Source organism: Heloderma suspectum, chromosome 1 (assembly GCF_057233095.1).
Source record: "Heloderma suspectum isolate Gila_16-S chromosome 1, 16-S_ref, whole genome shotgun sequence".
Classification (NCBI taxonomy): domain Eukaryota; kingdom Metazoa; phylum Chordata; class Lepidosauria; order Squamata; family Helodermatidae; genus Heloderma; species Heloderma suspectum.
Window position 1 is genome coordinate 186,313,233 of NC_139458.1, and position 26,646 is coordinate 186,339,878.

At 42.5% G+C, this 26,646-nt stretch overlaps 1 protein-coding gene and 1 pseudogene across 2 annotated transcripts in view; one reads left to right on the plus strand and one right to left on the minus strand.

The window, feature by feature from the left end:
- The window catches only part of MYO3B (myosin IIIB), a 331,093-nt gene that overhangs the window by 232,447 nt on the left and 72,000 nt on the right, over positions 1–26,646 (plus strand). The window contains exon 28 of the mRNA XM_084805223.1: positions 262–397. Within this exon, the coding sequence (XP_084661349.1) occupies positions 262–397 (136 nt within the window). The remainder of the gene's footprint in view (positions 1–261; positions 398–26,646) is intronic.
- Positions 657–17,749, minus strand: LOC146358505 (protein CFDP2 pseudogene; annotated as a pseudogene). The gene is made up of 5 exons (XR_014787032.1): positions 17,483–17,749; positions 15,375–15,435; positions 12,712–12,897; positions 9,710–11,049; positions 657–875 (listed from the first exon to the last, which is right to left on the minus strand). The product of XR_014787032.1 is annotated as a protein CFDP2 pseudogene (transcript).

The following is a 26,646-nucleotide window of genomic DNA, read 5'->3' on the forward strand; positions in this document are numbered from 1 at the left end:
TAATGCCCATGGACTACAGTTCCCAGCATTCCTGACCACTAGCCATACTAGCTGGGGCTGATGAGAACTGAAGTCTGGAGGGCACCAGGTTGGGGGATGCTGCTCTAAGCTAATCTTGAGCATGTGTATGAAGCTGTCCAGAAGTTTACATTTTATTCTCATAAAGCCATACATACATGTTTTCCTGCCTCGATGGAATACAGAAATCGATTTGATTTTGTAAAACAGTGTTTTCGATTTTTCTTTTTCTTTCTTTTAAAGAGTTCAGCTGATACTTCAGCGTCTCTGGTTGTTCTAAGGCATTTGGACCAAAGGAAGGATTTGCAGCCCTATAGCCAGTCCAACACAGCTGTAAGTCACCATTTCTCTTGTCCACCAAGATCACAGGAAGCACACGGTAAGAAAGATGATAGCCTACAAAATCATCCGCCCTTTAATGTTGAGAATACCTTGTCTTTGTGGAAAAATCCTCCATTGTTGCAATGTCTTACACAGTTTCCTTGAAAGGTGGGCAACGTACAGCAAATCCAACAGGGTCTGAGTTACCCTGTGGATCTTTTTCTCCTTTTACTGAAGCAATGGAAACCTACTATGATAACAGATACTATGATAATGGACCCACTCTACCTCTGCCTAGTACCATCTCTTCATTGTTACTATTGAAATGTCTTTTTAGGCATGTTTTGGCACTTCAGGTAGGTGGTACAGTTGTAGTTACCTCCAACAGTACTTTCAGGGTATATCCTTAGGATTTCTCCAGTATCTTCAGGACCATCTACTCCTGCATCGACCTGCCTGAGATCTAGGATCCTTCTCTGTCCTTCTGAGGTGATGTGGGTGGTGATTGGGGAAAAGGCCTTTTCAGTAGTGGCTCCCTGTTTTTCAAACATTCTCCCCAGAGAGACATGCTTGGCACTGAGTCTCTTATCCTTTTGGCATCAGATCCAGATGAAGGCCTTTTTATTTACCCCACCCTTTTAATTTTTCATTTACTTTTGCTGATTTATTGTTGTTTTCTCCTCTTTAGTCTGTTGTTGTTTTAGTGTTTAACTGTGATTTCTTTGCCCTTTTTTGGTGTTTATTGTGTGCCATCTTGAGAACCCTAATCTGAGCTAAAGCATGGGATATTACATTTTATAAATAAGTACATACACAAACAAAAGCCTTTTGGACTTCAGGCATCCTATACAGATAACTCCAGGTCAAATACCCTCCATCTTGTGGGAAGTCTACAGTTTATTCATGTAGGTGATTTAATATTTTCTGTTTGAAACCAGTCTAGCATGGTGTCTAAAGGAAACCCTCCTAAGGAAATTGTATTTGTCTGTTTCACTTTATTTATTTATTTATTTATTTATGAAATAGCCTACCTTTCCTCCAAAGAGCTCATGCTAATGGATTTTCATCCTTTTATCAGAAAAACCCTGTGAGGTAGGCTAGGCGGAGATATAGTGACTAGCTCAAAGTCACCCAGTAAATTTCATGACAGCGTGGAGATTTGAATCTTAGGGCTTATCCACACAGAGCTTTTATCCTGCGATTGAGATGGTTCTCTCACAGAAGTTTGCAGGATCTGCTGCACTAAATGCCCTTTGTTCCGTTTTTAAATAGATTGCAGATAATGAGCTATCACATTACCCCGTTGTGTTCCGCTTCAGTTTCCTCCGTCAAAAGAGTTAAAGGAGGAAGAAGAGGAGCGAGATCAATGAAAGATAATGGAAGACCCAGATATGGGCAGAAGGAGGGGGGAAGGGAAGGGGAGAGCGTGTAAAGGGAGTCGTTGTGATCCTGCATTTAAAATGGAAGCAGAAAGCGCCGTTTTAAATGCAGGATTTTAGGCTGGTGTAGAGATGCCCTAGTCTCCCCCGTCCTTGTCCAACACTCTAACCACAACATCACACTGGTTCTCAGTGTAGCTTATAGCTGCGCATGTTTGCAGGATCAGGGCTCAGATCTTGCAGCCCAAATGGGAGACTGTCTGGGACAATTAAGTAAGGATGACTGGCAGCTAAGACAGAAAAGCTGAATTAGGAGACAGAGTCAGCCATCGTAGACAAACTGAGCTTAGAAGTATAGTGTACAAGCACATAATCAGGGACAACTCAAGATCTGTAGCTAAAGATTTAGCCTTGATGGAACGTGTGGAGAAACAAAATGCAGGACCTAGGCATAAAGGGAGGATAGAATGGACTGTGTACAGGAGGACAAAGACAGAATGTAGAGTCATACCCCAGGCACAAGCTTCAGAGGGGAGGGACATTCAGAGAGGCTCAAGAACCAACCAAGTTGACCTACTGCTCAAACAAGATACTCTAGGTTACCCTGGAAGGATTTATACCTAGCACAGGTTAGCAGTAGCCAATCACTTCCTTGGGGTCAGAGTGATCTAAGTCAGAGGTGGGCAGACTTCAGGCCTGTGGGATCTACTATGTAGATGTGTTATCAGAGAAACTCATCTATTGCTTATCCCCAAGATCCACTAACCAGAGCATGGTACAAAAGACATACACTTAGAATTAAACGATTCTGGGCCCAAGACTTTGTTTCTGGTATCAGAACTGAATGAATCTCACAGTCCTTCCACACAAACCATCAACTCCAGGTGACCCCCACGTTTTCTTCATTTCAGCAGTATCACGTAGGGGAGGGGGGAGTATGTTTGTTGCTGCTGTTGTTAGCAGCAACAATTGTGAGTCAGAAACCTTCGCCAACTGACTGCAGATCACTCAGAGATGTACCAGTATATCTAGATCTACCTTCTGTCCACCACTGATTCAAGTGACAGCACAGATACATCTGGAACTCCCTGCTCTAGATCACATCTGCAGCAAGAGGGAACGGCAACTGTAGCAGTCTGTCAAATATATTGAGACCTGATGCCCCTGACAACGTGCTGCATATGATTAATGTTTTGACACACCCAAGTAGTGCAAATCAAATTTATTTATTTATTTGAAATATTTAATTACTACTGCCTTTTATCAAAATAGATTCCAGGGCTGTTTATAGCAATTAAAATGCAAACCAACTAAAAGAAATCAATCAAAACAATAAACAACCTCACAGTGGCAGATTAAAAAAAATCCAAAATGTAGATGGATATATAGTGCCTGTTGTACATTAATTTCACTAATATGAATAATGTTAACATTTATTATTACATTTATTATGAATGAGGATTAAGGAAGGGTTTTGTGGGAGATTATTCACATTCAAGACACTGGGTTGGATCCAGATTTAGTCATACTCAGAACAGACCCATTGAAATCAATGAGACTTCAGTCAGTTATGACTAATTCAAGTCCCATTGATTTCAGTAGGTCTACCCTAGGTAATAGGTCTACTCTGACTAATTCTGGATCCAACCCGTAAGTTGCACCATCCTATGCATGTTTAGGCAGAAATAAGCCCTGCCATGTTCAATGGGGCTTTCGCCCAGGTAAACTGGGGAAATAGATTGTCATATAGTTCCCACTGCAAAAACTGAATCTTCTATAAATATGGGGAAATTCATTATACGTACTCTTGTTATGGTTTTCAATCCACATGGATTCATAGAAGAGGACTCTTAAGGATGTGTGCATTACACTGGAACACTTTAAAAGAATTCCACATTAAACAATAAATCTGCCAAATGAAACTATTCCCTCCAAGCCTATATAAGAGATGTGACTATTACACTCCTGGCTTTCTCTTTAACACTGAATAATACCTTACTCTCCAAGTAGTCCAACATTGCTGGTAGATGCATTGTCAGAGAAAAACATCTATTGCTCATTCTGAGAGAAAGTGATGGAACACTTTGTATAAAAGGGACAATAGAGTTCATTGTAAGCAAATTCAACATAGCTGTGTAACACACACTGTGTTAGAGGGGAGCACCAATTAAAACTTTGTTTTGATGGAGAAGCAGCTACACCATTGACTTGATCTATGAAGGAAATAAGTAGGTGGAAAGAACACCCACAGAATCTCTTGGTAATGTGTTTAATGCACTTAAGGGAGGCTGTGATTATCAATCACTCTTAAATGAGTAAGTGTTAAAGAAATAAACCTGTTGAAGACTAATAGCCTATTCCAGTGCTCTTGAAAGCGTAGCTCTTTGGCTGGAAATTCAAATGTGTTCACACGCCAGTGAGCCTGAATTGCTCTTGGTGCCTCATGTGTAGTTTTAAGTGTACAGTGCTTGAGCCAAAAATGAAATGGCAAATACAGTACCTTATTCTTGGAATAAATATAGCTAATAGGGGATACAATGGCGAGCCCAGTCCAATGCAGGTTTATGCAGAAGGGGAGGGGGCTCAGTGCCAAGTAACACATAGTTGGTTTTGCAGTTACTGGTGAGAAAGGGCAAAGTTAGACAGTGCAACAGCCCTGAGAGCTCTTTTTACACAAAAAAGCAGCTTTCCAACAGGGTGGTATGAAGTGGAGAATTAGCCAGAGGGGAAGGGGTGCGTAACCCTTTTCCTGCTCACCGCTTCTCCATTCCAAATGATAGAAAAGGGTTAACACTTGCCGATTACTTTTTGGCATGTTCCTAAGTTGTCCACATGCGTGCACACCGCACAAACACAGCAGTGGGAAGTACTGCCCTAAATAAGAATTATCAAATGAAACTGAAGATCTTGTTCTCTTTTCAAATATCATTGGTCAAATCACTTTAGAGCAAAGGCTTTGCCCAGAATATTAGACCAAGCAAACCTGCCATTTTGATGCTTCTCTTTTGCAGCTGCAATACTGAACACTTTTGCTTTCTTCTCAGATACAAAAATGGGCCTTTTTGCACAATTTTCTTTCATGCAAAAAGCAACTCTTCTCATTTGGTTCACCCAATCCCTTAGTGATACTGCAGGATTCAAACCCCAATATTTTGTCACTGGTACAAATACATGCAGGTCAGTTGCAACTTCCAATTGCTGTTTAGAATATGGTTGTGTGGGGGTTATGAGGCCAAATTAATTATTGTCTATGAGTGACACAATCTCCCCTGCCCCCATTCCCATTATAATGTAATTGGAATCTGGAGGGCTGGATTGGGACCCCAGGAGGGCTGGATTGGGACCCCAGGACCCCACTCCTTCATTACATGTCATGATTCTTTAATTTAAAAAACCCCACACAAATTAAACTGAGGCTGTGCAGTCCTGTGCTATACAACATCTTCACAAAGTAGAACTGAGATATTCTCAAGGCAAGCACAAACCCACTGAAACAGGAACCACTTTAAGCTTCCTCTGTGAAAAAGCACTCCAAGTCTGCAAAGAAGCCCCTTGCCAATTTCATCTTGGCAATAAGCCGGGCCAAAACTTCAAGGCAAAGTCTAGTCTAGGAGGCTTATTTTTATTAGCTTATTTTAGTTCCTTGGTGTCTGAGTGCCCCCCTACTATGCCATTCCAGCACAGGAAATACTTTCCTTGTAGTGTTAAATAAAAGTGCTGAACACACAGCCCTCCCTATTTTGGAATCTGTTGTCTTTTGTATTGCACGTCTCATATCCGTTTGTTCAATTTATGGAAACAAAAAGAGGGCGAGTAGTTGCATAGCCTTTTCCTTCCCATCTTCTGTCCAGGACTTGCATGAAAAGTAGAGGAGCACTTTCAATTTTCATAGGAGTTGCTTAGCTGCTTGATAAAAGGCTGCAAATTTCAAACATGCAAACTTCCCCCAAGAACAAAAGAATTCAGCTCGGACTAAAAGTCATTCTTCCTCTCCAGGGAACTCTGGGAACAGCATTTATGTGAGGTCATGCTAGAGAATTCTAATGGAGAACTGTCAGTATCCCAGGCACTAAACGACAACTCTGGGATCCCTTGAGGAGTAGGATGGATGGATGGACGGATGGACGGACAGACAGACAGACACACACACTGGTAGCGTAGACAGAGCCATAATATGGGGGCTTTGCAGGACTATCATACAAAGGGAGAAAAGCATTTGGGCGTACTTGGACTGCTTATGAAGAATAGATCAAAGCAGACTTGTATTTAAGCACTCACCTGCTTGCCTTGAAGGTGGCCAGAAATTCTATGCAGGCAAGTGCATGGAATTCCATTCAGGTGAGTGGGAGGCCTGGAATTCCATGTACTTGCTTATAAGAGCCCATCTGGCTTCCGTGCTCGCTGCAGAGGAAGGAAAGCTCCTTTCTCTGCAATAAGCATGGAAATGTAGAGGATGGGCAAAAGAGGAATGAATTGCTCTGTCTCTTTTCCACTATTTTGTTTGGTAGAAGGGTTTTTTTCCATTATCCTGCCCAGAAGTCTGCATTTCTCTTTGGGCTGCAGCGGAGGGGGCTTCTTCTCTTCTGCAGCAAGCTTGGGAACACAGGCTACTAGCCTTTTGCTGGCTTATCGACCAGGTTAGACCAAAGACACAAGCAGTGACAAACAATATGCATGCAAGTTTGTGTGTGGGTTTCACTGCAGACAGGTCTTGTGCACAGGTATTTATTGGTATTGCTTTTGAGGAGGAAGGATCAGCCATCAGTGCTGAGAAGGAGTGATCCAGGACTAAATCCTTTGATGAGGATTCAAAGATGAGAAGTCCAAATGTGATGTGCAGTCTATGTGAAATTGTTAGACTGAACTGTTTCTGTCAAAAATTCACCTCCTTCTCCACAGCTATAGGAGGGTCATAATGTACTCTTCCCATCCTCGAGGCCTCCTGCTTTTCCCTCTCTGTATTATCACTGTCTGTCACAGACATTTGCTTGCTATCAAGGGTTGTTTGACAACCCTCAAATAATCCATGGCTTGTTTTAGAGTTGTTTGAGGGAACCCATGGGTTGTCTGACCCTCAAACAACTACTGCCCCAGACAATTACCTTCTATCAGTTTTCTGGTGCTTCAGGAAAACTAAGCATTGTTCATTTACATTGCAATCCTATATGTGTCTACTCATGTCTACCTGGGCTCATGTTTATGGCTGGTAGTTGGACTAGATGTCCTTTGAGATACCTTCCAACTCTAGGACCTGGTTCACATGACAGGACAGCCCACTGTAGCTTAATTTATCCATTGGGGCTGTTGCATTGTGCCATGCGCCTGCATGCACTCAGCTTGCTGTGGGTTGTCATATCATGAAAACCCAGGTAGCAGGGGTTATTTGACAACCCTTAAATAACCAATAGCTTGTTTTAGAGTTGTTTGAGGGAATTCACGAATTGTCTAGCCCTCAGGCAACCCCTGCCACCTGGGTTTGTATGACATGACAAGCCATGGCTAGCTGGGCACCTGCAGGCACCACGCAAAAAATGGTGCCTGTGGGTGCCTGGCACAATGCGACAGCCCCCATGGGTAAATTAAGCCATGGTGAGTTGTCATGTTGTGTGAACCTGACTCTCAGGGTTTCAACTCAAAAGTAAGTCTGTTGATTTCAGTGGAGCTTACTTCCAGATAAGTGGATACAGGATTGCAGCCTCAATCTCTGATGTAACTTGTTTTTGCTATTTTATCTGTTGTTAATTTTGATACTGTTGAATTTTTATTGATTGTATTTTTTGTTTATGTGTTTGTAAAGCCACCCGGGGGGGCGGGGATTGAAAGGAAGGATAGAAATCCATCCATCCATCCATCCATCCATCCATCCATCCATCCATCCATCAATGGGTCTCTTGGACTGGTGGTACTGAAATATATCATACATACTACATTTGCATTTATTGCTATTGCCTACATTACAATAAATCACATTAGATAACCCATTTGGTAGAATATCCAGATGAAATGTCATTGAACCTTGTGAAAGGGGTTGGACAGTAGGTAGAAGGATGTGATTGCTGGTGTTTTTTAAAGGAATGTATTGGAAACAAGTATTTGATATATTATTGTACCTTTATTATGTTGTTGTTAAGTCGTTAAGTCGTGTCCGACTCTTCATGACCCCATGGACCATAGCACACCAGGCCTTCCTGTCCTCCGCTCTCTCCTGGAGTGTGCTCAAGTTCATATTCATTGCATCGGTGATGCTATCTAGCCATCTCATCCTCTGCCGTGCCCTTCTCCTTTTGCCTTCAATCTTTCCCAGCATCAGGGTCTTTTCCAGTGGGTTTTCTCTTCGCATTAGGTGGCCAAAATATTTGAGCTTCAGCTTCAATATCTGTCCTTCCAATGAGCACTCAGGGTTGATTTCCTTTAGGATGGACTGATTTGACCTCCGTGCAGTCCATGGGACTCGTAAGAGTCTTCTCCAGCACCACAGTTCGAAAGCATCAATTCTTCGGCGCTCAGCCTTCCTTATAGTCCAGCTCTCACAGCCATACATTACTACTTGGAAAACCATAGCTTTGAATACACGAACCTTTGTCGGCAAGGTAATGTCTCTGCTTCTTACTATGCTGTCTAGGTGTGCCATAGCTTTCCTCCCAAGGAGCAAGCATCTTTTAATTTCATGGCTACAGTCACTGTCTGCGGTGATCTTAGAGCCCAAGAAAATAAAATCTGTCACTGCTTCCATTTCTTCCCCTTCTATATGCCAGGAAGTGATGGGGCCAGATGCCATGATCTTCGTTTTTTTTAATGTTGAGTTTCAAACCAGCGTTTGCACTCTCTACTTTCACCCTCAACAAGAGGCTCTTTAGATCCTCTTTGCTTTCTGCCATTAGGGTGGTATTGTCTGCGTATCTGAGGTTGTTGATAATTCTCCCGGCAATCTTAATTCCAACCTGTGATTCATCCAACCTGGCGTTTCTCATGATGTACTCTGCATATAAGTTAAATAAGCAGGGCGACAATATACAGCCTTGTCGTACTCCTTTCCTAATTTTGAACCAATCGGTTTTTCCATGTCCGGTTCTTACTGTTGCTTCTTGACCCTCATACAGGTTTCTCAGGAGACAGGTAAGGTGGTCTGGTACTCCCATCTCTTTAAGAATTTGCCAGAGTTTGTTGTGATCCACACAATCAAAGGCTTTAGCGTAGTCAATGAAGCAGAAATAGACGTTTTTCTGGAATTCTCTTGCTTTCTCCATGATCCAACGAATGTTGGCGATTTGATCTCTAGTTCCTCTGCCTCTTCGAAACCCCGCTTGTACTTCCGGTAGTTCTCGGTTCACATACAGCTGAAGCCTAGCTTGTAGGATTTTGAGCATAACCTTGCTGGCATGTGAAATGAGTGCAATTGTGTGGTAGTTTGAACACTCTTTGGCATTGCCCTTCTTTGGAATTGGGATGTAAACTGACCTTTTCCAGTCTTGTGGCCACTGTTGAGTGTTCCAAATTTGTTGGCATATTGAGTGCAGCACTTTAACAGCATCAGCTTTTAGGATTTTAAATAGCTCAGCTGGAATACTGTCATCTCTGCAAGCTTTGTTGTTACTAATGCTTCCTAAGGCCCACTTGACTTCACTCTCGAGGATGTCCGGCTCAAGTTCAGAGACCGCACTATCATGGCTATCAGGGACATTCAGATCTTTCCTGTATAGTTCTTCTGTGTATTCTTTCCACCTCTTCTTAATCTCATCTGCTTCTGTTAGGTCCCTGCCTTCTTTGTCCTTTATCATGCCCATCTTTGTACAAAACGTTCCCTTGAGAGCTCCGATTTTCTTGAAGAGATCTCTAGTCTTTCCCATTCTGTTGTTTTCCTCAATTTCTTTGCATTGTTCATTTAAGAAGACCTTCTTGTCTCGCCTTGCTATTCTCTGGAACTCTGCATTCAGTTGCGTATATCTTCCCCTTTCTCCCTTCCTTTTTACTTCCCTTCTTTCCTCAGCTACTTGTAAAGCCTCATCAGACAGCCACTTGGCTTTCTTGCATTTCTTTTTCTTTGGGATGGATTGAGTTGCTGCCTCCTGAGCAATGTTACGGTCCTCCGTCCATAGTTCCTCAGGCACTCTGTCTATCAGGTCTAATCCCTGAAATCTATTCCTCACCTCCACTGTATATTCATAAGGGATATGATTTAGGTCATACCTGAATGGTTTAGTGGTTTTCCCTACATTCTTCAATTTAAGCCGAAATTTTGCAAGAAGCAGCTCATGATCTGAGCCACAGTCAGCTCCAGGTCTTGTTTTTACTGACTGTATAGAACGTCTCCATCTTTGGCTGCAAAGGACATAATCAATCTGATTTCGATACTGATCATCTGGTGATGTCCATGTGTAGAGCCGCCTCTTGCGCTGTTGGAAAAGAGTGTTTGCTATGATCAGCGTGTTCTCTTGGCAAAACTCTATTAGCCTTTGTCCTGCTTCATTTTGTACACCAAGGCCATGCTTGCCTGTTATCCTGGTGATTTCTTGACTTCCTACTTTAGCATTCCAATCCCCTATGATGAAGAGGACATCTTTGTATGGTGTTAGTTCTAGAAGGTGTTGTAGGTCTTCATAGAACTGATCAACCTCAGCTTCTTTGGCCTCAGTAGTTGGGGCATAGACTTGAATTACTGTGATGTTGAATGGTTTGCCTTGGATTCGTACTGAGATCATTCTGTCATTTTTGAGATTGTACCCCAATACTGCTTTTCCCACCGTTTTGTTGACTATGAGTGCTACTCCATTTCTTCTAAGGGATTCTTGCCCACAGTAGTAGATATAATGGTCACCTGAATTAAATTCAACCATGCCTGTCCATTTTAGTTCGCTGATTCCCAAGATGTCGATGTTCAATCTTGCCATCTCATGTTTGACCACCTCCAGCTTACCTTGATTCATTGATCTGACATTCCAGGTTCCTAAACAATATTGTTTTTTACAGCATCGGACTTTCTTTTCACCACCAGACACATCCACAGCTGAGTGTCCTTTCGGCTTTGGCCCAGCCGCTTCACTCTTTCTGGTGCTACTTGGAAATTCCTTCTGCTCTTCCCCAGTAGTATATTGGACACCTTCCGACCTGAGGGGCTCATCTTCCGGCGTCGTATCTTTTAGCCTTGTGATACGTTCCATGGGGTTTTCTTGGCAAGAATACTGGAGTGGGTTGCCATTTCCTTCTTCAGTGGACCACATTTTGTCAGAACTCTCCGCCATGACCTGTCCGTCTTGGGTGGCCTTGCACGGCATAGCTTATGGCTTCACTGAGTTACGCAAGCCCCTTCGCCACAACAAGGCAGTCTAATAAACTGTTGGTAACCAAAAAAGAAATACAGTCATGTTCAGAAAGACTCATGCAATAGTCATACATAACATATTTTAGCAAAGGTATGGTTTTTCGCATTTAAAATGAAAGTATCTAACAATTTCTTTGTAACCACAGTTTCCAGTATATGTGGTTTTTCTGTCTCTTTCATTTTCTATCCCTGACTCAGAGCTTTGCCTAAGTACTTCTTTTTCTTTTCCAGTTCTTTGTTGATGGCTAAGCTTTTTATCATGCCATACCTCACTGTGCTGTTATTATTGCTCAAAGTTTCCTAAATATCCTCTGTGAATCCCTCTGACAGCTTTTCTGACTATGCTTAGCCACTGCTGTGAGTACTCCAAAGCAGCAGTACGTCTCTGATGATGGTCCCCTCGCTGAAATATTGTACCTCCCAATTAATTTCTCTTCACTTCTCTCTCATAACTCGATTGAGCTTGTGCACTGCTGCTGGAATTATTAAAATTGCAGTATGGTTTTCTCTGTGTTCCCTTTGTCTGCCAAGTCACATTAGATCTGAGCTTCCTTTAATCATGCTCCTTATAATTAGAGATAAGAGACTGGCATTTTTGTATTTGTTTCTGAATCTTTCATTTGTAGAATATTTTCTCTTTAGGTACACTTAAGGCCAGCAAATGCAACTACTTGGTTTAAATCACTGTACAGATGTATATATTTACAAATTTGGAGGATGCATAAAATACAAGATTGACTTCACGACATTTTGCAAATGTAAAACACAATGTATACCCTTTTACCTCTGCAGCAGAGCAGGTTTTACAATGTACATAGTTTAGGGCCTAAACATTAATTAGTAATTAAAAAGTAAGTAATTAAAAATGGTTAGTAATTTTTTTTAAAAAAATCTTTATTTGATGTAGAGAATTTTTGTCCTGCTTATGCATATGTAATATTATGTTGTGAAGGCAGGAGCCAGACCAAAGAATTTTGAGTATCAATGTGGAAGGCTTCTTATGTTATACCTAGTCAGAGTCATACATGATTACTCATGTATTTCAATGGAGTTTGATGTATCACAGCTGAATCTGTGGACTCCATGTCTGAGTTGATGTGAAATGACACAGAAATGCTGGATCTGTGGTGGGCTTTTAATTTGTGAAGGCTCATGCACACATGGAATTCACCACTTGCTGCTGTAGTCATCAAGTAACACACATGTATGTATGTGTGAACCAAACCAAGACTGCAGGGAAATGTGCAGTTCCTACTAAGCCATGTAACTTAATAGTTCTCCCCAAATTTTTCAGCCTCATAGGGCTAATTGTAGGGCGGATTTATATGATGGTTTTTCATGTAGAAGAAGGAAAAAAAAGGCCACTAAGTTAACAAGGTCCAGTAAGGGGAACGCTGTGCTAAGGGTCAGCTCCTTCAATCAGTAATGCTAATCAGCTTCAAATCTGGGAGGGGGGGAATTGCTGCTGACTTGTGTTTGGGGCCCATAAATGCTCTTTCGAGCCCTTCGGGGAACTTACCATGAGCTGATTTTCCTTGCCATTTTGCCATGGTGAAGCAAGTGTTCACTCAGGGTACAAATAATTGTCCAGCAAGCATCAATGCTGTAGGGTGGGACTAGACCAGAAGGCAAGATTAACAATAGCCGTCTTCAGGTGTTGTGAATCTTACTTACAGTAATACATATGAGGAAAGGATGAGAACAAGCACATTATCTCAGCTCCTGTCATCTTCATTCTTGTTGCCCTCCATGGGTTCAGGGCAAACTTCTGAAGTGGGGAGCTGCTTCTATCTGTGGAGGCTCTCGGCATGATGTAGAGCCCTGAGTGCCAGATTGCTTGTGTCCATGTTACAGACTTGTCTAAAGGGGAGATGGAGAGGAACAACACATTGGTCTTTGCTGGCTGGTAACCCAGAGAGCTTGCTTCCCCATGTCATGTAATTCATCCATAAAAGTCTTGAGGATCCTCACTTGCACCGAGGCTGAACAGAGTGAGTGGTGGCAGCTACCCATAAGGAAGTCAAGGAGGCACATTGCATCCTGGTCTACTTTGCAGGAGAGGCAGAGCAGCTTCCTCAGCAGTAGGTTCATATTTTTCTATTACAGCAGGTCTCAAACTTCCACAAATACACCTCCTCCTCCTCAAGCAAGTTCTTATAAGCTCTATGTTCACAAAGCAGATTTATGGTGAAGTCTGACTTATTATGGGCCCACAAACATCTAACCATTTGCCAACCCTACTCTTAGTTGTTCTAATTTAGCTATATAGAATTTCCCTCACCAGTGAATCTATAATCACACACAGCTGTGAAAAGGAATGATATATTTTATCAATGGCATGTTCTGTGTTGAGGGCTGTGTACAGATAACACCTGTATAGATAATAGATTAAATAGATTATGAAAAGTAATGAATCTTTATAAAATTATAATGCAGTAAAGATTCTACAAATCCAGTCTTGGATTAGCTGCTGCACATTTTTAAAGCCAGGGGGCAGTCAAAACCGGGAACAGTATAACAGAGCAATATACCTATTGCATCGGGAGAATTGCCAAGATAGAAACATCATTCTTGGGTTACAATCCTACAATCCACCTGGGAGTGTGTCCCATTAGACTTAGTGAGACTTACGTCTGAATAAACAGATACTGGAATGCACTGTCAGTTCAGTAGTTCAGCTTAAGAGACTTTCAGTACAATCCTATGCATAGAATCATAGAATAGTAGGGTTGGAAGGGGCCTACAAGGCCATCGAGTCCAATCCCCTGCTCAATGCAGGAATCCAAGTCAGAGCATCCCTAACAGATGGCTGTCCAGCCTCGTCTTGAATGCCTTCTTTATTCAGATGTAAGTCCCACTAAGCTCAGTGGCACTTACTCCCAGATAAGTGTGCATAGAATTACTTACTCACTAAGATGTAACACCCATTGAATTCAGTGTGACTTACCTCAGTTTTTAGGACTGAGCTGCCTAGAATGTTTATATAGCTTCCCAATGGATTTACACCATAACTGTTTTTAGGAGTTCTTCTGAGTACAATTAACACTCACGAGGGGAGAACAAGGAGGGGTGCGATAGCTCCTCCCACGCCGTCCCTGTCCTTGTTGTCCTCCATGATGGGTGCAAATGTCTGCAGCTGGGAGCCTTTTCTTCTCCTTAGACTCTGAGTGATTTAGGACCTACATTTTCCAGGGTTCTGTATCATGTGGGGAGCCAACATGAGTAGGGAAGTCCAGATTTTGTGCAATCTATTTGGTCTGTGTTTCGCGGATTGTCAGGCATCTTTCGTTCCATCATCCACTCACTCATGGAATCAGATTTTTAAAAGGGATGTACAAGAATTTCATTTCTCTTGTGCAAGTGTGCATGAGTGCAAATGTGCACTACTGCAGGTGCCAATTTGCACATATCCCCCCCCCCAGCAAAAAAACCAGTCCACATGTCCACGGAATCTGTGCAATTTGGAACAAGTTGACCTGCAGCAGAAGGGCCAAAGCATGTGGAAAGGGGATGTGAAGCTGTGCCTCTGACCCTGCTTCCCATTGATGTGGGGCTTATCCAGGGCCCTGGTCCTGCCATGCGTAGACCTCCCCAGAATCTGGAATCCTCATTGTGCCATCAGGCAAGGATCCAGGTTCTGCGGAAGAGAATGCGTAGAGAGACCTAGGGTAGCCATGTGCCCTCTTTTACAAAGGACAGTCCTCTGCTTGAAGGGTTGCCAGAGAACTGTCCTCTATTTGGAAGGTGGCCTCTATCTGAAGGCCCATCCAGTCCAAGTCCAGTTTAAAGATAAAGAACCATAATAAGGGCGTGCCCATCAACCGTGAGCACCTGGATAGGATACTGAGCAAGACACACAGGTAACCTGGTCACAGTCTTCCGTACTATGGTGAGATATACTGTATTTCTATTTAAATAACAATTATCCCTAAATGTGCATCTAGACATATAAAATTAGCATATGGAAATGTTATACAAATTGGTGTCCTTTTTTGTCCTTTTTTGGTGATGCATATCATTTGTTTGTTTGTTGGCAATTCACAAGGGGCTACCCTAGTGAGGCTTCCCCAACGCAGTCATCCATGCTAATATGTGGGCAATGGAGGCAAGGAGAACCACATTTCATCAGGAGCACGGCCAGAGTTGCAGCCCTGCAGCCCCTTTCTACACACCAACATTATTTATTTTTAAATAAAAAGAATAACCTTGACCATAAAAATAAAATGATAACCTCCGTCACTTAAAATACAAGCATTAGATTAGAACAAAAATGAAGGAAGAGTGCAAAAGTGAAGAAGACAGCAACCATTAGTCTGGTTCTTATGCACAAGATTTACCTGGTATTGAAAGGGGTAGTGTTCAGCTTTTGCTTATCCTTGGCTGATACAGTCTTTAATCCTGTGAAAAAACAAGGTATAAGAGAAGAATGCTATTAGTGTATGGCAGATAGATTGAAGCCCTTTTAATATGTATGCTCCATTAAAAGATTGTCTTTTTAAACCTTGTAAACACCTTGGCTGCAATCCAACATCGAGTTAAGTGTGTTTAAACCAATTGGTTTTAGAGGCCTTAAGTATGCTTAGCACTGTGTTGGATTGCAGCCTTTCACTTTAAGTAATGTAAATATTTTCTATTATACCCAATTGCTGTCTGGATTCTATAGGAATGAAAGCCCAACATTTACTGACTTTAGTGATGTTATGGCTGCTTCTTCTGATTTTGAAATGTTCTTTTATTGAGTTTTATTATATTTGTTGTATTATTTAAAATTATTTATTTATTTATTTATTTAGCACGGTGGTTTACAAAACAAAGCAAAAAAACACCATATATGACTGGTCCTTAACCCAAGAGGGCTATAACCTAAAATAGACAAAGGGAAGGGGGGAAATGAAGGCATGGGCAAGCAAGGGAAGAATATGTGATTATTTTAATTACATGTACTTTGGCTTAGTTACAGTAATGTGTAGAGATGAGAGATTATCAAAAAGCTTCCTGGAAAAGGTGAGTTTTGAGGACAGACTCAAAGGAAATAAGGGGTGATTGCGTGGAGATGTTCTGGGAGGCAACTGCAGGCATAAGGGGCAGCAAGGAGATGTTTCAAGGAGGAGGAGACCTTTGGATGGCTGAGGTTGGTGGAGCTGGATGAGCCCAGGAAAGGGTTTATTGGGATATAAGCGCAGAGAAATAAGGAGGGACAAGGCCGTGGAAGGCTTTGAAGGTAAGGACAAGACGGTTGTGCGGGATTCAGGGATTTAAGAAGTGCAGTCATATGGTCAGAACAAGAGAAGTGAATAATTTTGGCAGCAGAGTGCTGGATAGATGTGAGTGGATGAAGGTGAGACAATTGTACACTGTCTTTAGAGTCTTGCACTGAAGGATGGTTTATAGATAAATAAAATTGCTCACCCCCCTTACATAGAGTTATCTACTGTTACTAGGGCTTAATTTCTGAGAAAGGTACTGTACCTCAGACTTTGCTAGAAAGTTTCACACTCTGTCATTGCAATTTTTCTCTTCAGCCCAGATGTGTATGTAGGGGGGTGTTTATAGTTATTCATGGGATAGCTTAACACACATTTTAATCTGTGTAGGAAGAATGCCATGTCTGAAGTTAATATCTCCATTACTCAGTGATATCAGAAATAAATACTGCACATATTCAAAAGTACTTTTACATATGTTTCAGAAATGAGCCCTGTAAATGAAAATTGGTTCTGGAGCCAAGTCCTGGCTCAAAGTAGGCCTTTCCTATGACACCAGAGTAATGTCCCTGCATAGCTAAGCCAAGATAACACCATGTTTTGTGACATTTACATAAGAACATAAGAAGAGCCATGCTGGATCAGACCAAGGGTCCATCTAGTCCAGTATTCTGTTCACACATTTGTGTAGATGTGACCTTGATATGCCCCAGCCTAAGCATGGCAAGTTTTAGGATCAAGCTATAAAATCAGTTTAGAATACCACAATGCCAACTAAACTTGCTCCATAAATGAGGCTGTTACCATGTATATTTCATCAACCAACTGTCGGCCACATTTGATGCTATAGTTTGCGTGCTGCTAAATATGAAAGAGTGCATTGTACTTTTATTTGTGGAGATGGGTCATTTCAATGCTTCGTTTTCAGGCTTTACTGTGCAATTTTGGAATGTACGCAATTCAGATATTTTCCTGTAGCCCAAGGCAATAATAGATGTGGTAAGCAAACACTGCTTTAAAGAGGTTGTCTGCTGATTTACATATTTTATAAATATTAACATCAAAAATAATGAGAATTTAATCCATATGGCATGTAAAAAGTTAAATAGCAATATTAATACTGTATCAAACACTAATTAAAGGAAATACAAGTTCAATTTAAAAAAGTCTCACACAGATAATATAAAGAAATTGTTTAAAAATCCTAAGATTTGCTTTTTAAAAAAATGTATGCTACTTACCGTGATGAGGGATTCATGTTGACAAAAATGAGCACATCTAGTCCAAAACTAAAATGTGAGATATGGCAAGTTCAGGTAATGGGAAAGTTTGGTTCTCAAATGGTACTCAATCTATAGTACGCATGGTAAGAGCGTAACACCATCCCCATTTATGAACACGTTTAGTTGACACTAACTATTTCAAAGTCATAAAACAGGGGTAGGCAACCTGTGGCCCTTGGCCTAATTTCATGCAGTCTTCAGCCTAATTTCAAAAGCCCTTGGCATGTGATCAGTTTCAAAGGCCCTCTGCATGTGACCTCTCCCAAGAGTGATGTGTCTCTTCCAGTGGAGGCTGGTGACTCTGATTTTGGTGGGGCTGAGTTTCAGTCAGAGCAATCCAGAACTCTAAAGGAGCTATCCAATGTGCTGAACCCATTTGGGGGATAGGGTCAGCACCTTGGATAGCTCCTTTAGAGTTCTAGCTGGTTCTGACTGAAACCCAGAATGGAATCACAGCCCCAGAAATCAGAGCCACCAGCCTCCACTGGTCCTTTCCCTGGTAGCCCACTGGATGGGAAGGAAGAAGGAGAGAGAGAGGAAAGGGGGTGGCAGAAAGGGAAAAGGGGTAACTTTTGTCTGTGGCCTTACCCACCGCTGGCTTTCTCTCCCTCTGCTGACTAATTTACAGGTGCCCTACTTTATAGAGGTTGGGCCTCTATTTTTTCAGAGGACAGTCCTGTAATGCATCCTCTGTTTGATGGGCTGTCCAGTCCAAGTCTGGTTTGAAGTCAAAGAACCATCAGGAGGGAGAACTGGGCCTTCAAGCTGCCCAACAACAGCACTGGACAGCAGGTCACTTGGTCAGTCTTCTCCGCTATGGTGAAATGTACTGTATATCCATTTAAATTATAGCAATTGTTTCTAAATTTGCATCTATACATATAAATTAGCATATGAAAATGTTATGCCACTTCCTTGAGAGGGTTTTACCTTTAAAGGTGATTTTAAAATAATTTTAAATAAATAAACAAAATATACAAACTGCTGTCCTCTTTTTGGTGATTTTTTCCCTCTTTTTTGGCCATCCTGCTGCTGACACGCACCTCCCAATAGATTAGCCATGAAGGAATGCGGTGCTCGACAGAAAAAAGGTTGCCCGCCCCGTCATAATGCATCAGTAATATAAACACTGATGTCCAAGCTGCACAAGCAGATAAAGATAAACTGATATATATATTTAAGCAAGTTGTTGTCCCTTCCTAGAATACTCTTCTTTAGGTTCCCCACCATCACCTTCAGTCTGTATCTTAACCCTTTTCCATTTAACTTTCTGTTTAGTTTAAGACTTTGTCTTGTGAATTGTGACATGCATATTACATTCCACAGTTAACCTACACCTAGACTGCACAGGCAGCAGAATAAGGTGGTAAAATCGTGAAAGCATAGAGGATTTTACACTTTGAACTGCACTATGAAGTGCAGGTGAGGGCTGCCTATTTCAATTGGACTCCTGTGTATCAAACTTTATACAAATGGGGCAGGGGGAGAAAGAAAATTGTGTGTGTGTGTGTGTGTGGGGGGGTTCTACTCCAGCCACTCTTTAGAATCATGGAATCATAGAATAGTAGGGTTGGAAGGGGCCTACAAGACCATCAAGTCCAGCCCCCTACTCAATGCAGGAATCCAAGTCAGAGCATCCCTAACAGATGGCTGTCCAGCCTCATCTTGAATGCCTCCAGTGTGGGAGAGCCCACCACCTCCCTAGGTAATTGGTTCCATTGTCGTATTGCTCTAACAGTCAGGACATTTTCCCTGATGTTCAGCTGGTATCTGGCTTCCTGTAACTTGAGCCCATTATTCTGTGTCCTGCATTCTGGGGTGATCGAGAAGAGATCCTGGCCTTCCTCTCTGTGACAACCTTTCAAGTACTTGAAGAGCGCTATCATATCTCCCCTCAGTCTTCTCTTCTCAAGGCTGAACATGCCCAGTTCTTTCAGTCTCTCCTCATAGGGCTTTGTTTCCAGTCCCCTGATCATCTTTGTTGCCCTCCTCTGAACCCTCTCCAGTTTGTCTGCATCCTTCTTAAAGTGCAGCGCCCAGAACTGGACACAGTACTCCAGATGAGGCCTAACCAGTGCTGAGTAGAGGGGGACTAGTACTTCCCGGGATTTGGAAGCTATGCTTCTATGAATGCAGCCCAAAATAGCATTGGCCTTTTTGGCAGCCACATCACATTGTTGGCTCATATTCAGCCTGTGATCTACAACAATTCCAAGATCCTTCTCACTTGTAGTCTTGTTGAGTCACATATCCCCCATCTTGTAAGTGTGCATTTGGTTTCTTTTTCCTAGGTGCAGAACTTGGCATTTATCCCTATTAAATGTCACTGTGTTGTTTTCTGCCCAGCGCTCCAGTCTATCAAGGTCACTTTGAATTTTCTGTCTTCCAAGGTATTAGCTACCCCACCCAATTTTGTGTCATCTGCAAATTTGATCAGCATTCCCTGCACCTCCTCCTCCAAGTCATTAATACAAATGTTGAAGAGCACTGGGCTCAGGACTGAGCCCTGCGGTACCCCGCTCGTTACCTCTCCCCAGTTTGAGGAGATCCCATTGATAAGCACTCCTTGAGTCCAATTCTGTAGCCAACTGTGGATCCACCGGATCGTTGTTTCATCTAGCCCACTTTGAGCTAATTTGCTTATCAGGATATCATGGGGCACTTTGTCGAAAGCTTTGCTGAAGTCGAGGTATATGATGTCCTCAGCATTCCCACAGTCCACAAGGGAGGTTACTTGATCAAAAAATGAGATCAGATTTGTCTGGCAGGATTTGTTCTTGACAAATCCATGTTGGCTTCGAGTAATCACTGCATTGTTTTCAAGGGGCTTACAGATGGATTGCTTTATCATCTGCTCCAGAATTTCCCAGGGATTGATGTCAGACTGACTGGTCTGTAGTTCCCAGGTTCCTCCTTTTTACCCTTTTTGAAGATAGGGACACCATTAGCACTCCTCCAGTCATCTGGCAATTCACCTGTCCTCCATAATTGCTTAAAGATAATAGACAGTGGTTCTGAGAGTTCTGCTGCCAGTTCCTTTATTACTCTAGGGTGCAGTTCATCTGGCCCTGGAGATTTGAACTCATTCAAAGTAATTAGGTGTTCCTTGACCATATGCCTATCAATCTCAAGCTGCAATCCTGCCTCTTCAGCCTGTACTTCGCCTTTATAATAAATATTATTATTTAATAGCTGAACCACGATTTATTTCCTCTGTCTTTTACTATGCACGTAGCTGAAGAAAGCCTTTTTGTTGTTTTTAGCATCCCTCGCTAACCTCAGCTCATTCTCAGCTTTAGCCTTCCTGACACCATCCCTGCAATTCTGTGCTACCTGCCTGTACTCTTCCTTTGTTGCTTGGCCTTCTTTCCACTTCCTATATGTGTACTTTTTTGTTTTCAGGTCATCTCTTAGCTTTTTGTGAAGCCGCAGTGGCTGCTTCTGTTGTCTTCCACCTTTTCTTCTTGTTGTAATTGTTTGTAATTGTGCCTTGAGAATTTCCTTTTTTAAAAACTCCCACCCATCTTGGACTCCTTTTCTCGTTAGAGTCACTTGCCATGGGACCTTACTTATCACTGTTCTGAGTTGATTAAAATTAGCTTTCCTAAAATCCAAGGTACGGGTTTGGCTACACTCGGCTTTTGCTTCCTTTAGAACCATGAACTCAAGTATAACATGGTCGCTTTCCCCCAGAGTTCCTGTAACTGCTACTTTACGCACTAAGTCATCTCTGTTGGTTAGGATCAAGTCAAGGATAGCCGATCCTCTAGTTCCTACCTCTACTTTCTGTAGGAGGAAGTTATCTGCCACACAAGTCAGAAATTTCCTGGAGGGGCCATGTTTTGCAGAATTTGTCTCCCAACAAATATCGGGGAAATTGAAGTCCCCCATTACTACTACATCATGCTTCCTTGAAACATGGGCTATTTGCTTTTCAAAAGTTTCATCCTCGTCTTCTCCTTGATTGGGTGGCTGGTAGTAGACTCCGACAACCATGTTCCTTTTATTCTTTGCTCCATTTATTTTAACCCAGTTGCTCTCGATGGGGCTATCAAGCTCATCCTCCTGTATTTCTGTGCAGAGAAAAGTATTTTTAACATATAGTGCAACCCCACCTCCATTTCTGTTCCTCCTGTTCTTTTTGAATGAGTTATACCCTTCAATTGCTGTATTCCAGTCATAAGAGTCATCCCACCAAGTCTCAGTTATACCTATCAAGTCATAATTTCTCTCCTGTATTAAAAGTTCAAATTCTGTTTGTTTCCTATACTCTGGGCATTAGTATATAGACATCGAAGACCATGTGCTTCATAGTCTGGCTTTCTTCCTACATGTTTGTGAAGACTATTATTGGGCGCTATTAGAGCTGTTCTCTCCGTTGCAGTGCATGAGCCTTCGTCCATTGTTACCCCCAATGTCTCCCTTCCCCGTATGATTCAGTTTAAAGCCCTCCTGATAAAGTTCTTCATGCTGTGGCCAAACACATTCTTCCCAGCCTTTGTGAGGTGCAACCCATCCCTTGCCAACAGTCCATCTTCCAGGAAGTATAACCCATGGTCCCAGAATCCAAATCTCTCTCGAAGGCACTACCTTCATAGCCAGTCATTCACCCAGAGTATTTTTCATTCCCTTTCTATCCCTCTTCTAACTACTGGAAGGATGGATGAGAAAACTATCTGGGCCCCAAAGTTCTTGAGTTTCCTTCCCAAAGCTTCAAAGTCTGATGTGATTTCTTCGTAGCTCCTCTTGGAGGTATCATTTGTTCCCACGTGGATGAGAAGAAAGGGATACCTGTCAGTGGGCTTTATGAGTGCACGCAACCTTTCAGTCACATCTCTAATCCGTCATCCTGGGAGACAACATACTTGGCGGGTCCACAGGTCTTCGCGACATACTTGGGTCTCGATCCCATGCAGCAAGGAGTCTACCACTACTACCACTCTTTTCTGCTTCTTGTTATAGGCCTGGGTTTCATCGCTTCTGTTTGGCTGACCTTCAGCCTCTTGCTCGCTCTCATGTAGGTTCCCCTGTGATTCTTCCTGTGCAGGCTGTCCTCCAGTCTCATCCGCAAGTACCTGGAATCGGTTCCACAGCTCCACTGCTTCCACTGGTGCAGAGTGGCGTCTAGTTCTTCTTCTCCTAACTGTCACCCTTTTCCACGGAGTATCCTCTACTCCATTTTTCTTCACCTCAGCATTTCCCACTTCTGCCTCATCTTGCTGTTGCTCTTCAAGCTTCTGGTCTTCCCTTTGCTGCTGTAGTTCCCCCATTCTGTTCAAGAACGCTTCGTGTTCTCTTATTCCCCAGAGGGTCGACAGTCACCACTCCAGTCCACTTACTTTTTCTTCCAGCAGCGTGATCAACTTGCACTTGTTGCAGGTGTAGGCCATGTTGTTCTCAGGCAAGAAAACAAACATTGCACACACCTTGCAGGTCACCACCACTGGAGAGTCCTGTCCTTCCATTGCCTCTTTTCCCTTTTTGTGTCTAGCTTTGTGATTGTTCTAGACTAGCCTGTGCCTGCTCCTCTACTCAGTAGAGGTTAAAAGTAGAGTCCCACTGGTGTGGAAGTGCGTGTTACAAGACAAATAAATGAAAAAAGTTAGTTAAGAAATGAAAAAAAAATGAAAAAATGAAAAAAAAATCCCCCTTGACCTCCCCTGCCGAACTCCCCTGGCTAACTCCTGTTTGCTCCCCCTGTCCGCTCACTCTGGTCACTCGATCTCTGGGAGCTTGCTTGCTTCTGTAGTCCCTGGACCAGCTGGAGCAGCTTGCTCTGCTCTGCTCAGCTGGGAGGCGGGAAACACACTGAAGCTTCCCGCCCACTCAGCTGCTGGGAATACTCAGGCCACACACCCCCAATTCAGTTGGAGCTCTCAGAAGCCCCTAGTGAGCTCACAGCCAGTCAGAAGGATAAAGGGCAGCCCCCTGGGCTTCCTGCAGCCCACTTACCTCTTAGCCTCTGTCTCCTTTGTCTCTTCTACCACTGCAACTCCCCTGGCCAACTCCTGTTTGCTCCCCCTGTTTGCTCGCTCTGTTTGCTCGCTCGCTCTCTGGGAGCTTGCTTGCTTCTGTAGTCCCTGGACCAGCTGGAGCAGCTTGCTCTGCTCTGCTCTTAATGTGTGGATTTAATGTGTAGATTAAAGAGTATTTGTTGTGTGGAAAGGGGGTATTCAAAAGTGGCATCTCCCACCTGCAGTGTAAAATGATATAGTCCATTCCATCACCTCAGGACTCTTCCACCTCATAATTTGTTACTATATTCCTGTTCCTTTTTGCAATACAGGCTAGCACTTAATACAGCTATGTACTCTTTTGGGGGGAGGGGGTATGAAATTCTTTTACATACATATAATTCTCCAGCTGGAAAAATTAAAACATAGAGACACTTCATCAAATCTTTACTCCAGTCCTCAAGCAATTTTGAAATGTTGACTGAAGCAATCTAAGTGCCTGCAGCACTTTTACAATATCAAATATTTTAATGAAAATGTTTTCCTCAAACCCTAGAGCATTTCCAAATATTAAATGTAGAAAAGAGATGAATTTTTTTCCTCTAGGCCCAAAGCTGTTCTAAAATATCCAGCAGGGGGGCGGGGGGACAATAAAACTGTAATAGCGCTTCAGTGAGCACTGGTCAGTGTTCACTTGTGGATAGCACAGTGAAAAAGATGATAGAGTGTGTTTGTGGGCACCCCAATGAACATGCTACAGGGTACAGGCTCTGTGAAGAATGTCTGACAGAATTTGGAATGCTTTGTCTCAATAAGAATGAATAAATGTTATAACAGTTTCAATGCGAGTTAATGTAAGATGGATGAAAATTACACTAGAAATCAACTTTTCCCCATTCTGACAACTGTGGAAAAAGTTTTGATATTGTTACATCCCTGTGAGAATTGTGATGAGGGTTCATTGCACTCTCAAACTGCATATTATCTGAAAGCAGCAACTTCACAATATTTTCACCCATTTGGGGAAGTTTTTATTTTTTGCTGTGCATTCAGGAAGGCGCAAACACTAAAACGTGAGAAGACCATGCTGTTTTCACATCACCCTTCCCATGACAACATCACCAAATATCCATCCTCTTCCTTCTTTTCTTTGGTGCCCTAACAACAAATGCAATGTTAAAAATAACCATGTTACTTATCACTCTGTATGCATTTACTTTTCTGCATGGCAGGAAACACCATCTACAGCACAAATGTTGTACAAAGACCTTTGGCTATTGGGCTGTATAGAAATGTAATAAATAAATAGATAAAATGGCCAAACACAGGTCATAAAAAGAAAATTATCCCTGAGTGAATATAGTTGTTATAGTTTAGCCCTACCCATAAGCCAGAGAATTATAATGGCCATATCTCCTGGTTTGATCACTGTCTGGATATTGCATTTCAGGGACAGCAGGGGTCTCCTTTCTGATATAGAAACCTTGTCTTGGATCCTAAGAACTCGGAGCAGAAGGAAGCTAATGTAAGGAGATTTGCCCATACCTCCCTCCCCACACCAGGCCCTGCACCCTCATGCAAGGTGCCTCCATCTGTTTCGGGGCAATTCCCCCACACCCAGGATCCCTGCCATGCCACACCATTCAGGAGGTTCCCCTGACTCTCTGGAGGGGTCAACAAGCTGTAGGGGAGAAGTGGATGGAAAAACCTCCTTCCACAAGCTTCCTTTCATGCTTCACACCACAGCCTTCTCCAACTTGATGTTTTAGATTTCAGTTCCCATCAGACCCAGCCAGCATAGCCAATGGTCAGAAATGCTGGGAGTTCTAGTCCAAAACATTTGGAGGGCACCAGGTTGGGGAAAGCTGGTTCACAGTACCCAAGCCAATGTATTCTGCATTGTGTTAAGGATTGTTCTGTTTCAGAAGCATTTAGTCTATGTTACAATGTACACGGTACGTTGAGGGTATTGTACAAATAAATTCTTTCCTTTCCTTGTAAAGAAGTTTTCTAAAAGAGGTGAGGGCCATCCTTACCATGAAGCAACATGAAGCAATGGCTTTGGACAGCTGATTCCATTTTTCTGCCTCCAGCCTCCATTTCTGTGTGCCATTAAAAATGCACAGTCTTTAGTTTTTATGCTGTAGTATCTAACAGTGGCACTGCCTGGGTCATCTTAAGGAGAAGTTTCCAAATTCATTTTGCTCTGTGTGTGTGTGTTGTTTAAAACGTCTGTATCTCATCATTTCCCCAAGGTGCTCAGGGGATTAATTTATCCCATTTTATTCTCACAACAACCCTATGAGGTAGGTTTAGGTGGACAAACAGCGACTGGACCAAGGTCACAGGACGAGTTTTGTGGCTGAGTAGGGATTTGATTCTTATTCTTCTTCCTAACCCCTATCCAGTACTCAAGTTGCTAAACCACTCTGGCTCTGTTAGATTCCTTTTTAGTTTTAACCATCATAAACATTTCATTACTACTAGAAGTATGTTTGGGATCATATTTTGAGGAAGGAAGGAGAGAGAGAGAGAGAGAGAGAGAAAGAGTTGAGGAGTTGTGTGGTCTTGAGGTCACTGGCAGATGAAGTCTAATAAATGTGTGCTTCCAGCCTTCATCACTGAGCTCAATGATTCTGACAAGTGAGTCCTCTTTCCTCTTTGACAGTAGAACTACTGACAGAACCTGAACAACAGTACTGCGTCACTGATGCCTCTCCAAAGTGATGTGCACAAGCAGTTACTTAAACTTGCTTTATGAATCACATTGTCTTCATCTTTCCAACTGCCGGCTATCAGTTTCTAGGGCTGCTGTCGTTTTAATAGCATTGTCCGCCTTCTTTATGAATGCTTGCTTCCTAAGTCATCTTTCAGCCTGCCATTGCTGGCTTAATCTACTCATGATTTATTCTTTTAAGGGGTGCCGCTTAAGATTGTAAAACGGTTTTCAAAAATACAGTTCTCTGCTTTCCCTGCTTCTGGGGCAGCCAGAACAGATTTCAGTAGCTGGTTCTGTTTCTACATTGCTGACCACATCAGCTCAGCATGAAAAACAAGCTCTGAGGAACTGGGTGAAACATCCCAAAGAAAAACAAAATCCTTAAGCATTCTTAAATTTTCAAGTCAGCACAAATACTAGGTGCATTTTTTATGTGCAGTATGCATTTG